At 50.1% G+C, this 17,281-nt stretch overlaps 1 protein-coding gene across 2 annotated transcripts; it reads left to right on the forward strand.

Annotated features, from left to right (window-relative positions):
- The first annotated feature begins 6,326 nt into the window (after nt 1–6,326).
- On the forward strand, nt 6,327–15,683 carry Cdc25b (cell division cycle 25B). 2 transcript variants are annotated; one of them, XM_047538525.1, is made up of 16 exons: nt 6,330–6,798; nt 7,703–7,824; nt 8,463–8,514; nt 10,313–10,354; nt 10,496–10,532; nt 10,735–10,857; nt 10,963–11,085; nt 11,257–11,391; nt 11,833–11,913; nt 12,027–12,203; nt 12,382–12,477; nt 12,955–13,017; nt 13,163–13,261; nt 13,471–13,604; nt 14,161–14,272; nt 14,426–15,682. In XM_047538525.1, exons 1-16 carry the CDS (start codon nt 6,599–6,601, stop codon nt 14,564–14,566), a joined length of 1,737 nt encoding a protein of 578 aa, XP_047394481.1. In that variant the 5' UTR covers nt 6,330–6,598; the 3' UTR covers nt 14,567–15,682. The 2 variants fall into 2 exon arrangements, with proteins under 2 accessions (XP_047394482.1, XP_047394481.1); XM_047538526.1 differs by lacking the exon at nt 10,313–10,354 and having other exon boundaries at nt 6,327–6,798; nt 14,426–15,683.
- Nucleotides 15,684–17,281: the final 1,598 nt, after the last annotated feature.

The following is a 17,281-nucleotide window of genomic DNA, read 5'->3' on the forward strand; positions in this document are numbered from 1 at the left end:
TTATGTTTATCTTTCTTTTCTTTTTCTTCTTTCCTTATGTATATGGGTACATGTGTGTGCTAGGAATCAAACCCAGCGCCTTGTGCATTGCTAAGCCCATATTCTCCCACAGCTACACTACCAGCCCATCTTTTCTTCACTTTTAGGAGCTCTTCAAATGTTTGGACAGAAGTTTTTTTTTGTTTTTGTTGTTGTTTTCCCCCACTGGGGATTAAATTTAGGATTGTTCTACTACTGGGCTACATCCTCAGTCCTTTTTATTTTTATATTGAGACAGGGTCTGGCTGGCCCAAAACTTGTGATCCTCCTGCCTCAGCCTCTTAAATTGATGGGATTACAGGTTTATGCCACCACACCTGGTCCATGTGTATTGTTTTTAATGGGACACATTCGGTATACTACTTGTAGCCCATTTTGTAAACATATTTTCATGTTAATAAATATCAACATAAGTGAATTTCATGTTTCTTTTACACTAGGAAAAGTTCAAAATACCATTTTCCAAGCTGGGCACAGTGACACATACCTGTAGCCTCAGGGACTCAGGAGGCAGAGGCAGGAGGATCACAAATTTGAGGCTAGCACATCAATGTTCATAGCAGCTCAGTTCACAATAGCTAGATTGTGGAACCAACCAAGATGCCCTTTAACTGACGAATGGATAAAGAAACTGTGGTATATATGCACAATGGAATATTACTCGGCCATAGAGAAGAATAAAATTATGGCATTTGCTGGTAAATGGATGAAGTTAGAAAATATCATGCTAAGTGAAATAGGCCAAGTCCAAAAAACCAAAGACCAAATGTTTTCTCTGATAAGTGGATGACGATATATAACCAGGTGGGGTGGCAGGGGGAAGAGAAGAATGATGATGTAGATAAAAATGGATGATATAGAGGAAAATGGGGTGAGAGAGGGTGGGGGATGGAAAGATAGTAGAAGGAAACAAACAGTATTACCCTATGTATATTTATGATTACATGAATGGTGTGAATCTACATCATGTACAATCATAGAAATGAAAAGTTGTACCCCATTTGTGTACAATGAATTGAAATACGAAATGCAGTCTGTAAAAATTTTTAAAATTTAATAAAAATTAAATAAATAAATAAAAAGTGGAAAAAAAATTGAGGCTAGCTTGAGCAATTTAGTGAGACCCTAAACAACTTAGTGAGACCTTATCTTAAATTTAAAAATAAAAAGGGCTGGGGATGTGGCTCAGTGGTAGAGCATCCCTAGGTTTAGTCCTCAGTACCAAATAAATAAATAAAACCTCAAAATATTTTTAAATGCCATTTTCTAGGAACCCCATATGTAATCATTCAATAATTGACATTTTGCTTATTGAGCCCATCAGATGTCAGGCATCCCTGCTCAAATGTCTGTTTTGGGGGCTGGGGATACAGCTCAGTTGGTAGAGTGCCTGCCTCACATGCACAAGGCCCTGGGTTTAATCCCCAGCACCACAAAGTACTGAAGATTGAACCCAGTACATCCCCAGTTGTTTTTATTTTAGGGTCTTACTAAGTTGCCAAGGTTAGCCTTGAACTTCAATCTTCCTGCCTCAGTCTCCCAAGTGCCCCTTCTCTTTAAAGTCTGCAGATATTGTAGATACAGAGAAGCTACCTTCTGTATTGAAACACAATGACTCAATACATATATCTCCATCTACGCTTTTATCCTCTCCTTAAATGAAATCCTTAGAAGTGGATTATTAAGGTCAGTGACCAACCTTGGTCTTGGATCTATGAAAAATGCCTGGAGACTGGAATAGGTGAATGACCTGATTCCTGTCCTTTCAATAGCTCAGTTTAAGGAGATAAGTGAGGTTGTGGCTCAGTGGTAGAGCACTTGCCTAGCATATGTGGGTTTGATTCTCAGCACCACATATAAACAAGTGAATAAAATGAAGATCTCTCAACATCTAAAAATTAAAAAAAAAAAAAGACTCAGGAAAAGGGAAAAGGAGATTTCAATACAAAATGCTATTCCTCCCAATAGTCCCTTCTTAGGAATTTATTCTATAGATAAGCAGCACACAGGCACCAACAGTTGTACTTGCTGTAATCATTGTCAAAGCTAATAACCTAGTCAGGTGTGGTGGCACACACCTGTAATCCGAGCTGTTTGGGAGGATTTCGATTTCAAAACCAGCCTCAGCAACTTAGTGAGGCCCTAAGCAACTCAGTAAGATTCTGTCTCTAAATAAAATACAAAATCTGGGGATAAGGCTAAAAATGTTCAGCATTAGGGACTTGAGTAAGCATAGGTCATTATGGTACTAATATGGATCCACCTCTAAGTAAAGAGAAGAAAGAAAGGTATGGAACAATGTTTCATATATTGTTTTTGCAGTTTTTTTTTTTTTTCTTCTTTTTTCTTGGTACCTGCAATTGAACTCAGGGCATTTAACCACTGAGCCACATCCCCAGCCCTATTTTGTATTTTATTTAGAGAAAGGATCTCACTGAGTTGCTTAGCACCTCGCTTTTGCTGAGGTTGATTTTGAACTCATGATCATCCTGTCTCAGCCTTCCAAGCCACTGGTATTACAGGCCTGTGCCACCTCAGTCAGCTGTTTTTGTAGTTTTTTAAATATAGGCATACATATGCTTGTAAGCATATATTCCTGCATTGTTCAGTAACTCCATGTGGCTATGGAGCCCTTGAAATGTGGCAAGTTCAAGTTGAGATATTCTGTGAGTATAACATGCATACTGGATTTTAAAGATATCCAGATTTTAAAGCTACCTATTGGATTTTATTATATTATATAAAATATAATAATTATTGACATGTAGACATACTAAAAGTAACCTCCCGTGTTCCTTTTTACTTTTTTTTGTAGCAGGGATTGAACCCAAGGAAACTCAACTACTAAACTACATCCCAGGCCCTTTTTATGTTTTATTTTGAGACAGGGCCTCTCTAAGTTACTGAGACTGGCCTCTAATTTGTGATCTTCCTACTTCCACCTCCCAAGCCTCTGGGATTACAGGCATGCTCTACTCTCATTTTCCTTTTTTTTTTTTAAACATGGTTACTACTGGAAAATTTTAAATTCCATACTGGGGCTCACATTCATGCCTGCCATTACATTTCTATTGGCTGTAGACTATATTTAGGAGAATATGTAATAAATTTACAATAGTAGCTGCCTCTGGGGAGGGGTCCTAAACATTGGTTGCAGGGGAACTGACTTTTTCCCTGCCTTTTTGTAACATTTAAATAGTCACCTTTGTCTGAATCTGTGGTGCCATGTAACCATTTTTGAAAACCATTTAACATAGCTGGGTGTGGTGGCCCACGCCTGTAACCCAGCAACTCAGGAACCTGAGGAAGGAATATCACAAATGGGAGACCAGACTGTCAAGACTGTGTCTAAAAATACAAATAAAAATGACTCAGGAGGCTGAGGAAGGAGGATCACAGGTTTGAGGCCAGCCTCAGTAATTTAGCAAGGCCTTAAGCAACTTAGTGAGACCCTCTCTCAAAAATTTAAATACATACATACATACATACATACATATAAAGGTGTGGGAATGTGGCTCATTGGTAAAATTCCCTCTGGGTTCAATCCCAGTACCAAATAAATAATTAATTAAATAAAAGAAGGGCCAGAGTTGTAACTTGGTGAAGAGCACTGGCCTAGCTTGCAGGAGACCCTAGGTTTGATCTTCAGCACATATACATACACATACAACAACAAAACATTAAACATGTCATGAGCCATGACAGAAAAACCATGGGGGCATCCCACAAAGGTTATGCTGTATGGGAGCTGACTTGGAGAATCAGAAGGGATTATGGAAACATGAAGAAGTATATGCACCAATTAAAAACTGTGGAAATAATTTTTAAAAAATAGTATCATAGAGTAAAATAGTATGGCACTCTTAAAAGTAACTGACAAGCTTAAAAATGATTTATTTAGTAGCATTAAAGTTTTCATTACAAGTCAAAACAACACCACCAAGAAGTATGTTTCCTGCTCTTCTGCCCAGGTCCCAGGGGGCACATCAGATGTTCTTGAATAAGTCTAGAGTTTGATGTGCTAAGACCCATGGTGTTTGCTTCCTTGGGAAGATGGAGCCTTCTATAACCCTCTAGTGTTATGAACAGGATGTGGCTGGATTTGGTCCTTACTATGCTGGTTGTGAATGTTTCTTTTAACTTATTTTTATGGACTGGTTTTTTGTTTTTTTGTTTTTTTAATTGAGCACATACTCCATGATCTAATTGGCAAAAGGAGATTCAGCTAGACACACAGAGCTGATGTATGGGCCTCCACCTGTGGGATATCAAAGGATTCCTGGGATTTTCAGAATCCACACAACAGGTTTCCCCTTCACATACCCTGTGGGGATGTGTGTGGGGGAGGTGGTGGGGAGGTGGAGCCCTGCTGTGTGGATTCTCTAACTGAACCCTCAGGGCCTGTTTCATTGCTAGTTGTTGGGATGGGAGTTCTCACAGTGGCCTATTCCCCTTCTCCTGGAGCTAAGGCCTTTACTGTACAGAGGAGCTGAAGATTTCTAGCTTGAGACCCAGGGAGAATGAACAAGAAAAAAGGTATTGCCAAGGATAAACAAATCTATAATAAAAGAAAGTAGAGACAGGAAGTCATTTAGAGGTTAGTTATACTTGTGGAAGGGTTGGGTATGGAGATTGGACAAAACAGAGTCACTGAAAATGAATAGGACATTTTTTGTGGGGTAAAAATGATCTAAAATTGTGATGATAGTTGCACAACTCTGGACACACTAAAAATATTGAATTGTATACTTTAAACGAATAAATGAAATAAACCCCCCTACACACACACACACACACACACACACACACAAATAAGGTATTCCAGAATGCCTCAGCAGTATAGTGCCTAGCACAGTGTAGGAGCTGGGCAAAATACTGAGAAGGAAAGGTCACAGTTCCTACCTTGGTCCCTCCTCTCAGAGGCTAAGGTCTTCCTTCTCACATTTGCTGACCCACCTGGTGCCCACTGACCCCACCAGGTCCTCCCTTTTGTCACCTCCACCTAGTGCCCTAGGACAAATAGTTGGGACTGCAAGGGAAAGTGTGTAAAACTGTACTCAACTGCAGCTTTCCCAGCTCCCAGCAAGGGGCCGCCTCTTCCCTGAGGGGATGGGATGCAAAAGCTAGCTTTTGGGTGCAGCCCTCCCGGCTCCTTCCAGGCAAATGGGCTTGGCTGGAAGGTGATTAGATAATTAGAAGATGATCATTCTAAACTAATGACAAATTCAGCCTCCCTCCTCATCAAAGAAACTCCAATTAAACAATATGGTGTCATTGACACCAAATTAGCCAAGCCATTAATGAGATGAGATACTTCTTTGGTCGCTGACACCCCCCAAATTCCCGCGACAGAAATCCAGGCCTAAACCGAGCGCTGAGTCGCACGTTAGTAATCCCAGCTACTGGGGAAGCTGAGGCAGGGGGATCGCGAGTTCAAAAACAGCCTCAGCAACATAGCGAGATTTTACCCCAAAATAAAAAATAAAAAGGGCTGGGGATGTGGGTCAGTGGTTAAGCGCCCCAGAGTTAAATCCCTAATACCAAAAAGAAAAAAGAAAAGAAAGAAATCCATGCCTAGTCCAACTGTGAGAAATTTCTCTGGAGTTGCCAGGAAAAAACTGGGTCAGGTCCAACCTGGGGGTCTCCCCCAAGTGCGAGTCAGTTCCGCTCGAGTCCGCACGGCCTGCCCACCTCCTGCGCAAAGGGCTGGGTCTGCGAATTACGCTCTGCGGCTGCTTGGCGTTGAGGGTTGCGTGGACAGGTAGGCTGCTGGGATCAGAGTCTCCTGGGAGGAAGCATATCCTGGCTCCACTTGCCCAGTCGTGTGACCTTGAAAGAATTAATGAACTTCTCCATGCCTCAACGCCTCTGTCCCTAAAATGGGACAGGGAACGCAGCCCCTCGGCACAGCTGTGTTTGGCAAACTTCCTGGAGCCAGGTGGAGCATCTCAAGGTTCCTACCGGTGATCGTGCGCAATGTTACACCGCTGGGGGGGCGGGGGGTCCTTCTGATGCCACCCTAGGAGGTCGTTGCTTCCTCTGGGGGTGTGTTGCTCCACACCTTGTCCCAAGAGGCGCAATTCTGGAGATCAGGATCCTGGTGCCCCCGGGCTGGGGATGAGTGGATGTGCCTTAAACCCCAAATCCTGTGCCTCACCCAAAGCCTGGAAAGTGGGCGGGCTGGGTTTGTCCAGCCTAGGCGATGCTCACCCGGCGGGCCCCGCCCTCGGTCCCGCCCTCCTCTAACCCGCGCCCCCATTGGTGGCGTCCGGCGGCGCGGCCGCTGTTATTTTTCGAATATATAAGGAGGTGGAGGTGGCAGCTGCAACTAGAGGCTTCCCCGGCAGCAGCTTGAGTCCCGCGTCCCTCCACCCCTCCCCACCCTCCCCGCATCCCTCTCCCCCTGGGCTCCCTCGCTCCGGGTCCCGTTGCTCTTCCTCCCTCCCTCCCTTACTCCCACCCCGGCCTGCACCCTCCCTGGTCCCGGCCAGCTGTGCTGTGCGTCTGTTGGCCGTCCTGCGCCGGGCCCTGCAGCCAGCCTTCTGCCCGCCCCGCAGCGATGGAGGTGCCCCAGTCCGAGCCTGCGCCAAGTTCGGCTCTCAATCCTGCCGTAGTACGTGGGGGCGCTCAGCGTCCAGGCCACCTCCCGGGTCTCTGGCTGGGTACTCAAGGCCTCTTGGGGTCCCCGGAGCGCGCTGCCTCTTCCTCTCCGGTCACCACCCTGACCCAGACCATGCACAACCTCGCCGGGCTTGGCAGGTAAGACGCCCGGAGGAGGCCGGGCGTAGAAATGGGAGGCCGGGGCTAGGATCCTGGGACACTGGGCACGGGAGACGAATCCACAAGGGAGTGGGGAGGCTTCCGGACAGAGCAGAGATACCCTTGCCCCTGCTTCTAGAGCCCGGGACAAGGGCGCTGAGACAGACTGTGGCTCACACCCTCCAGGTGACCTGATGGGACCCTCTTTTCCCCTCCCCCTCCCTCGTTGTGTCGCTACCATGCTGTCTCCCTAATCACTGCCCCAATAGCCACCATTTTGCCCCAGGCAGGGAATCCCGGGCCTGGAGGGGGAACCTGAGGATGGCAAAGCTCTGATTCTCAAAGGTTCGACCCTCTGCTTCCTGCCACCCCCCACTCCCATTCTGCCCCCAGGGCTAGTGATTAAAGAAGCGTCCCGCTCCCTAAGCAAGCCTGTAGGGCGTTGGGAGGGTGCAGGCTGGGTTGCCAGCAGCAATAGAGACCCAGGTCTTGGCCCTTCCTCCGGAAAGGTGCTTGAATGGGTACGGGTCCGAGAACCGGGAAAGTTCTCTAGCGCTACTTTACCCTGCCCCTTTTTGACCCCCAGGCTGGCGCCAAGCCCAGCCTCCTTGCTCTTGTTCCTGGGCTCATCTCTCCCTGCACCTGGGAGAATCTTTCCTAAACCAGTCAATCCAAACAAGACAATTAATACATGGAGCTTTGTTGACCTGAAAGGAGTGGTAGATCTGAGGGGATTACCTCCCACAAGTTCTTCCCTAGCGAGCCTGTTCTTCCCTGACTCCCTGGGGCAATGTGGAGGCTGTGTGGGTCCTTCAGAGGTGGTGGAATGTGGGAACGTGGGCCTACCAGCCCTTGAGTCCTACATTTACCTTTCTCCTTTCTTGGGTCCCTTCTCCTTCCCCAGCGAGACCCCAAAGAGTGTCCTAGGGAGCCTGCCCTTTCGAAGTCGTCTGACACGCCTATCCCTGTCAAGACGGGCATCTGAATCTTCTCTGTCATCTGAGTCCTCTGAATTTTCTGATGCAGGTGAGACCTGGGGTCCCTGGGGAGTTCTCCAAGTGCCAGGAGGGTGGGGGAACTGCCTGGGCCTTTTTGCCTTCCCTGTCAATCAGATTAACATCCTTCCCACAACCTGGTGGGCCTAGCAACCTCCCCCACCCTGCCCACAAAGCTGGAAGACACACCTCTGGTGAGGCTCACCACGCCCAACCCAGTCAGTGGAGAGGTGGGAGGGTGGGGCCTTCTGCAAGGTGAGATCTTACCTATTTAAAACCAGGTGCCAAGATCTCTAAACCACAGCCCCACCTGGAAGGCACTTACAGCTGAAAGTTGGTCTTTTAGAGCATTCTCTTATAGTCTAGAATGTTTTTCTAAAAAGCCACTGTGTCTTCCAAATTAATTTAAATCAATTTAAGAAAAGTGTTTGGAAAGCACTGTGATCTTAAAAAACATGCATAGAGGAGGTTCCATAGTAAACAGGAGTGAAGCCCTGTGTCTTTTGATGGACAGTGTCACCCTCGGGAACCATGTGTAGGTTTTTGTTTTGTTTTTAATGTGTCCAGATTTAAAATAGAAACAGGTTTCTTTTTCTTTTCCTTGGATGCTGTGGGGAAAGTATACAGAAAATGCTACTTTCAGATCAAGGTGCTCTGTCGTCCCCTTAGGTCTCTGCATGGATTCCCCCAGCCCTATGGACCCCCAGATGGCAGAACAGACGTAAGTAGAGAGGGGGGAGATCCCTACTACCAAGGACTCACCACTTACCTTTGGGAATCCTAGTTCTAACAAACTCGGTGGAGAGGCCAGGGAAAGTAGTCAGAGCCCTCAACATCTGTCTGGGGCTGGTTGACTTTCCTAGGCCTTGGGAATCTGTTCTGTTTCAGGGAAGGGTCTGCTCTTATGGGAACCAGATGAGAGTGGGCTCAGGGGTGGTAGGGACAGCATTCCCTGGGAGCAGAGGATGGCTCCCCCTAAACAAGTCCTGTTTTTCAGTCCAACCCTATATGTTACTTTTCCCCCCACCCCATACACATTTTGTATGGGCTGTAGAGGGACCTAAAAGTATGGTCCCTCTAATTCAAAACTTTAACGTGCTTTAGGCCAAATAGAGCACAGTTGGCTGCAGACTGATTTGGCCCTTGGCCCATCAGCAATCTCTAGTTTCATGACACTTTACTCTCTGGCCAACCCCTGGACCAAGTCCTTTGCTAGAGGAAGTAAAGAGAGCTGGTGGGCTCTGCTCTGGGCAGATATCTTTCCCTTTGTTAAGGGGCATGGGTAGTGCCTTCCAGAGCACAGCTGTTCCCATCCAGCTGTTAAGGCCCAGACAGATGGAGCAGCTGCCAACCATTACTGGGGGCAGCTGGGTGTCCCCAGCCTGGGCTGGGGGGACTGTGGCTTTTGGTTTAGGGCAGTGACTATTTCCTCCCTTAACTTTTGATCCCACTGGGCGGGGTGCAGGGTGTGTTCACAAACAGGAAACAGAATTGAGTGGGGGTGGAGGGGAACTGCAGGTTGTTTTTTGGTGGCAACACAGAGTTGCTCTTGTCTTACCCCTAAGGACCAGGTGCAAATTGGGAATGAAGCCAATTAAGTTGGTCATGCCTGATGCCAAGTTGGCTGGGTACAGCCCTTTCTTGGGGGGACAAGGATACCCCTTGACACTTCAGCCCAAGGGGCAGGGGGCCCACCTCTGCACCTGCTCTGACGGTTATAGTTTCTCAGAAAGAAGCTGGTGTGTGTGTGAGAGCATGTGCACACACACATGCACAAAAGCTCCTCGTGGCAGGTGGTCTCCAGTAACATAGCTGGGAGGCGGGGCCTATATACAGAAGCTTATGTCTCAGCCTCAAAAGGAACATCTGTTGGAATTCCTTGCCTGCTGGCCTCTTCTAAGGCAGGAGGAAGGGGTGGAACAGAGGCTGGGTCCTGGAAAATTCCATAGGAGGGAGGAAAGGATGTGACCCTGCACATTTGTCACTAGGGGGTCTGCTGTGGCAAACTGGGGCTGGTCCAGGGAGCCATTAAAGCAGGCCCCTGTCTTGGAAGGAGCCAGACCAGCTCCTCACAGGGGGAGGAGAGCCCAGCCTTGCTGGCATCCACCCCTGAATAAACTCATATTGCTGGATGCCCGTGGCTGTCATGACAGGGTGGATGGATCCCTTCCCTGGCAGCCATATGGTCCTGCTTAGGTGATTTGCATACAGGTGGAAGGCTTGCGTGCAGGCTGGCGAGACTGTTGCCTTGGTGACGCCTCAATGACCCTGTGACCTGCCCCAGCTGTCTCCATCACTGCTTGTCTCTGGGCCCTCTTGCATTCAGGGAAGCCTTTAAAATTCCAGGCTGCCTCTCATCTCCCCCTCCCCAGTACCTGGGCCCCACTGGCAGTGGGCCTCTTCCTCCCCCTCCCTTTGCCTTGGCCTAAGCCCTGGTCCTTGGGCCTTATGATTTGGGGCCTGGTGCTGGGGTAGGTGATGGGCTGTAAAGGAAGAGGGTCACATCCTCTGTCTCCTAGGTTTGAGCAGGCCATCCAGGCATCCAGCCGGGTTATTCGAAAGTAAGTGTTCCTGACCCTCTCTACCCATGACAAGCTGGCCCCCAGTAGTGTCAAGGGATCTAGGGGAGGGATATCCTACCTGCCTTTAGTCCCTGTCCCCAGGGACTTTCAGCCCTGACCTGTCCCCATTTCCTTCTATAGTGAGCAGTTTGCCATCAGACGTTTCCAGTCCTTACCGGTAAGTGTCCTCTAAGACCCAACAGAAAACATACACGTACAAAGGCATCTCAGGGTCGCCTCCCAGTTGGCTGGTGAACATGGGGTTTCACAGGTGGCTGAGCAGGCCAGGGGAGTTGGAGGAGGGGCAGAAGAGAATAGGGTCTAGGCTGGTGGCCAAGGAATGCAGCCTTCTGTACCTGCTGCCCTTCCTGGCTCCCTAGGTACGGCTGCTGGGCCACAGCCCTGTGCTACGCAACATCACCAACTCCCAAGCACTGGAAAGCTGGAGGAAGAGTGAGGCAGGTGGCAGAGCTGCCAGCAATCCTGGGGAGGACAAAGAAAATGTGAGCTTCTGGAAGGCCTGAGTGGGAGAACTCCAGGGAGAGAGGAGGGCACACCAGGTGCTTCTCTGGCATCCAGTGATGCCTCCTCTCGCATCTCACCCACAGAATGGATTTGTCTTCAAGATGCCGTGGAAGCCCACACATCCCAGCCCTACCCATGCTCTGGCAGAGTGGGCCAGCCGCAGAGAGGCCTTTACCCAGAGGCCAAGCTCAGCCCCTGACCTGATGGTACATGAAGATGGCTGACCCTTTGCAGGGCCCTTAGGACGCAACTTGAGGAAGGAAAGGGTGGTGTGGGACCCCCCTAGGCACTGAGGATCTGTCCTCAGAAGGAAGGGGCTGAGGACTGACTCTGGTCCCCACCCCTGAATAAGCTGTGCCTGTTTGTCACTCTGGCAGTGTCTTACACCTGAGCGGAAGATAGAAGTAGAGGAGCTGAGCCCCTCAGCTCAATCCTGCTTCTCCCTGACCCCTGCTGAGGTGGCTACTGAGGAAGATGATGGATTTGTGGACATCCTGGAGAGTGACTTAAAGGTTAACAGTCTCAGCCCATCCAGTCCCTACCTCTTTCTCTCTGGACTGACCCCCAGGGGTGTCAAAGGATCTAGGGATCATGCAGCAAGACATGATCTCATTTCAATGTCTGAAGGAGAATTTGAGGTAACTAAGTCACAGCCTGATCTCTGGCCAATCAGAGAAGGGCAGATGACTGGTGCCACAGTGGAAGGGAAGCCGGGCAGGGTGAAGGGACATGCACAGCCCATGCAAGCCCCAACAGCAAGTAGGTCCCTACAGCTTTGGGGGTCAGGGGTGCTGTTCTGGGTAGAGAAACTTAGCAGGGTCTAGGAGGGCTGCTGGCCTGGTGTTTGCAGTGGTGGGGTGGGGGAGGCAGAGAAGGCTGTGTTGGAGGATTCAGGCCTGAGGGCTTTGTCCTGTGCCTGTGGTTGTGACTGTGTCCTTCCGATTTGATCTTAGGATGACGATGCAGTTCCCCCAGGCATGGAGAGCCTCATTAGCGCCCCATTGGTCAAGACCTTGGATAAGGAAGAGGAACAGGTGTGCCTCTGGGGTGGCCCCCTCAGAACTTACAGGGGCGAGGTCCTACCCTGCAGTGGGATTGGGGTTGGGGGGATTGAGTGTTCTGATCCCTGACCTGCCACCCTTGCCAGGACCTCATCATGTTCAGCAAGTGCCAGCGGCTCTTCCGCTCTCCATCCATGCCCTGCAGTGTGATCCGACCCATCCTCAAGAGGCTAGAGCGGCCCCAGGACAGGGATGTGCCTGTCCAAAATAAGCGGAGGAGGAGTGTGACCCCCCTGGAGGAGCAGCAGCAGCCTGAGGAACCTGTGAGTACCGTTCTCCTGGGACTAGGCTGTCACTATCACCTGGGATGCCACCCTCTCGGCCTGGTTCATGGCGGAGGGTAGGGAACTGGTGGTGTCCTGGGCATGGCAGCCAGACAGGGCACTGAGAGAAGAGACAGCCTTGCCCCTGATCCCTGCATCCTTCTGCCTTGCCTTCCAGAAAGCCCGTGTCCTCCGCTCCAAGTCCCTGTGCCATGATGAGATCGAGAACATCCTGGACAGTGACCACCGCGGACTAATAGGAGATTACTCCAAGGTACAGGGCGGCATGGGGACCCGGCCCCTGGAGCTGCTTCTGTTCCTCCTCTCTCCCCAGGGGCTCCCTTTTATTTTTCCTTTGTTATCTTTGCGTCCTTTGTTCCCATGCAGACTCCTCCCTCTGGCTCTTCTTGGTCTCCTTTTACCCAAGATCTGTCCAGGCAACCATTGTACCTTAGCCTTAGAAAATATTTCCAAACTGATCTAACGTGTCTCACTCCTAGGCATAGCAGAGCCTACAGGGCAGGAAGCAGAAAGTTCATGTTTTCTATTACCTCCTTCATTCACTTCCCCTTAGAAGGTTGTTCCCTGGGTATCAGCCCCAGGAGGCGCCTCTTGGTTGCTATGGGAACCAGAGCTGAATTTGAAGGCCAAAGCAGGTGTGGCCTCTGGACTTGGGAACAAAGCTCCATCCTTTTCAGGCTTCTGCTCTTACCGATTTCATTTTCTCTCTCCTTTCATCCCTTCCCTTCAGGCCTTCCTTCTACAGACTGTGGATGGCAAACACCAAGACCTCAAATACATCTCACCAGAAACGGTAAGCAGAGTTGAGTCATCTTCCAGGGGTCTTTGGACTGCTCTTGGCTGTGATCTCCCCTGGGGTTGGGCTACATGAATGGCCAATAGAAGGATAAAGGCCAGCCCTTGGCTGCCAGCTTGACCTTCTAGCACCACTTCTACAGATGGTAGCCCTGTTGACCGGCAAATTCAGCAACATCGTGGAGAAGTTTGTGATTGTGGACTGCAGATACCCCTACGAATATGAAGGAGGACACATTAAGGTGAGGTGGGGCACTGGGCAGAGGCCTGAGGACCACACCTGGCTCAGGCCTCCTGCTGCAAGGCTCCATCAGTAGAAGGCCCATGTGTGCCTTCTCATGGTGGGGAACTTGCCCAGCAGAGATAGGGTATCCTGTCTGGGAACAGCAAGGGGGAGGGGTCTGCCTCCCAGACGCAGGGTCTGTGACCTCATCCCCAGCATCTCTGACAGACCGCTGTGAACTTGCCCCTGGAACGTGATGCCGAGACTTTCCTGCTGCAGCACCCCATCATACCCTGTAACCTGGACAAGAGAATCATCCTCATTTTCCACTGTGAATTCTCATCTGAGCGTGGGCCCCGTATGTGAGTCCCAGCTTTGTCTGCCCATCCTGCTAGTGCCTGCCTGTCCTTGGCCTTTCCTGTCTAGACTTGTAGGTGCTGGAGCTGTTGGAATGACCAGAGGGATGAGCCCAGCCTTTAAGCCTGGGGCTCTTGCCCCATCTGATGGCCTGGAGCTGCTGACCTCCTTCCCTCACTATGAACAGCATCTGCCCCTTACCTCTCTGGTCCTTGCCTAGTCTGCTCCAGGAGCCCCGAATGTATCTCTTGAATTGTGTCCACTCATCACCTCTCCTGCTTCCTCTTTTCTGGTCTAGGCCACAGATTTCTCTACTGAATACTGTGCAAAGGTCTTCTAAAAATAAAGAGGTCACCACCTCCCTCCTGCCATCACCCCCTCTTTTTTGCCCAGTAAAGACCATCAGACTGGTCCTCTAGTGGCTGACATTCCTGTGCTCAAAAGATTTCTGTGACTTTCCCAAGGCCTTCAAAGGAATGGGTGCAGGGAACCAGCCCCCTTATGTAGACCCCACCATGTGTCCAGCTCTGATCCCCCTCACCCCCTACCATGACGCTCCAGGTGCCGATTCATCAGGGAACGAGACCGTGCGGCCAACGACTACCCCAGCCTGTACTACCCTGAGATGTATATCCTCAAAGGCGGCTACAAGGAATTCTTCCCACAGCACCCGGTACCATAAGTGGGGGTGGCCACAGCTTCTGGGTGACAGACTATAGGGAAAGGGCTTGGTCAGGTCATAGACCTAAGAGAAGAAGGAAGGGCTGGCTCCCCCACAAAGCTACCCTTTCCTCCATGTTGATGGACCCCTCCTTTCCTTCCCTAGAACTTCTGTGAACCCCAGAACTACCGACCCATGAACCACGAGGCCTTCAAGGACGAGCTGAGGACCTTCCGCCTCAAGACACGCAGCTGGGCTGGGGAGCGGAGCCGTCGGGAACTCTGTAGCCGGCTGCAAGATCAGTGAGGAGCCAGCACCCGTCCTGCCACCATCCTAGCCTCACGAGGCCCTGGTGCCTGCTGTACCATGGGCCCTCTGGAGGCCCCAGGTGCTATCTAGGGGAAAGACAGCATGGGTGTCCTGTCTGTCTGCCCCTGTCCCTGATTCCCCTCGTCTCACTGCAGTCATTTTCCATATCCTGGTGCCAACATCACCCATGGAAGAGCCCAACCTGGTGGGTTAAAACCAGCTCAGAGGAAGCATTTTGTGTTCAGCAGGAACCTTTTTGCTTTTCTTCCTGTTTGGGTTAACTCTCTGTCTTCTTGGCCAAAAAAGCTCCTTTGTGTGTGTGTGTGTGTGTGTATGTGTGTGTGTGTGTGTGTGTCAGCTGAGGCTGCAGGACAGCCATGCACCTGAGCATGAGGATGGGCCAGGGCTGCCCCTGCCTCTCTCTGCAGGAGTCAAGGGTGTGTCTGCCACGTTGCCCTTTTCTTTTTCCTGTCCCTTTGTCCAAGCACCTCTCATGTAAACGTAAGCTCTCACTCTTTCCTGTTGCAGTATTACCTGCATGCTTGATTTGTTTGTCTTACCTGTCTCAGGACACAATCACTGACTGTGTAGTCTCCCCTTGTCCAGTTGGGGTTAGAGATTCACACATCATTTACCCCTTGTCCTGGCTTATTGCCCCACAAAGGGATGTTGTTATTCTTGGAAGTCCCTGGGGAAAGGGCTAAGGACTGAATCGGGAGCCTACTGGAGGCCCCACTGCTGTGAACCCTGGGGCCGGACTGGTCAGAACTTGCTGCTGTCCTGTCACAGATGGATGGATGGATGAATGGACGGATGGATGGCCATGGATGCATGGTGCCTTGCACACGCATGTGCATATAAATTGGAAGCATTTTGGTGAACATGTCAGCCTGTGGCAGGAATGTATGTGTGAACAAAAAGTCTTTACACTTAGCATTTGGAAATATTCGAGAAAAAATGTGGAAGCAGCTAAACCAAGGACCGAGCAACCTCTGGATTGTGAATCTCAAGGTGGGGGAAGGGTTGTGCTTGAAGGCCCAATGAGACATCTGTTAGGGTCTTGGTTCAATAAAGCACTAAGCAAGTTAAGAAAGCAGCATTGTGATCTCTGGAACCCTTGACAAGACCACAGCAGACCTCAGTGGTGGGACTGGGGTGAGAAGCAGGCCAGCAGAGGCTTGAAAGATTCCTGGTGAGATATCTCAAGTTCTCTTTCCCTCTTCTCTTTGAAGTCTTCCATTTCTTATATCATGACACCCCTGCCAGGACTTTCCCCTTCCCCCTCATCTGGCTACCCAAGCACTTATGAGCTTACCCTCCCTAAACCCTGCACCAAATGGTAAGAGTGACCCCAGCATGCCTCGAGAATTGTCAATGGGAGCCAAGCGCAGTGGCACACACCTGTAATTCCAGCAGCTTGGGAGGCTGAGTCAGGAGGATCACAAGTTCAAAGCCAGCCTCAGCAACTTAGTGAGACCCTGTCTCAAAAAATATAAAGTAATAAAAAGGGATGGGGATGTGACTTGGTGGTTAAGCACCCCTTGGTTCCATCCCTAGTATTGGGGGAAAAAATATTGTTAACAGGTCTGGGTGTAGTGGTGTAATCCTGTCTGTACTCCAAAGGTGGAGGCAGGAGGATCACAAGTTCAAGATCAGCCTCAGCAATTTGGTGAGGCCCTGTGTCAAAAAGGCCTGGGGACATAGCTCTAGTAAAGTGCCCCTGGGTTCAGGTTCCAATTAAAAAAATTGTGGGTCTGGGCACAGTGGCATACACCTATAATCTCCGCAACTCCACAGGTGGAGGTAGGATTGCCAAATTTGAGACCAGCCTGGGCAACCAAATGAGACCCTGTCTTGAAATGAAAAGCTGAGCACTCGGCATCATACTGAGACTTGTCTGCCCCACCCTTACTCCTGGTATCATAGGAAGGCAGCTGGATGCAAGTCGCACAGCAGATAAACAGAGCAGGCATTCTAGTCTGCCCAGGATTCCCACCCTATACCTCCCACCTTGGTCCCATAGTGGCCAACGGGGCTGGAGTGCTGACCTCTTGTGAATGTCCTTCCTGCGCTCTCCAGAACACCTGAACAGGAGGGAGCGTGGACCCAGTATCTACAACACCAGGCCTGTGCCATGTGCTAATGTCCATAACCACATCTGTCCCCATCATGAACGATCAGAGTCATAGCTGCAGTCATGAGACACTTGGTTATGCTGCAAACACTTTTAGACATATGTCCTCAACCCCCAAGGAAGGACATTTAGCTCATTTTGCCAGAGAGGTGGGAGGTGGACAACAGGAGCACTTGGTCAAATTGGGAGACAAAAGTCCCCCCCAAGAGAAGGCCAAGATGGGTACTGGCATCCACTTTGAGGGAAGAAGGGGCCTGGGCAAGGGGTGCTATGGGTTTGCCTCTTGGCTTCTGACTCAGGCCAGGATCCTGCTTCTTGTGGAAACTTCAGGGCAGAGGGGCACAGTGCCCCATCTCCCTTCCCCCAGCGGGGAAGCTTTAACTTTCTTCCTGGATGTTCTTAAAGGGAAGCAGATCAGGCAGAGAGGCTGTTTAAATCCTGGGCTGCCAGCCAGTTTTGAAGGTTGTTTTGCTGCAGCCAGGGCGGGGCAGGAATTCCAGCCTGCCAGGAGCCCAGGAGCAGCCACGTGCTGTGCGTTCACATGGTTAAAGAGCTGTGTGGGGTTGGCTGGGCACTAG

Source organism: Sciurus carolinensis, chromosome 2 (assembly GCF_902686445.1).
Source record: "Sciurus carolinensis chromosome 2, mSciCar1.2, whole genome shotgun sequence".
In the NCBI taxonomy this organism is placed as follows: Eukaryota; Metazoa; Chordata; class Mammalia; order Rodentia; family Sciuridae; genus Sciurus; species Sciurus carolinensis.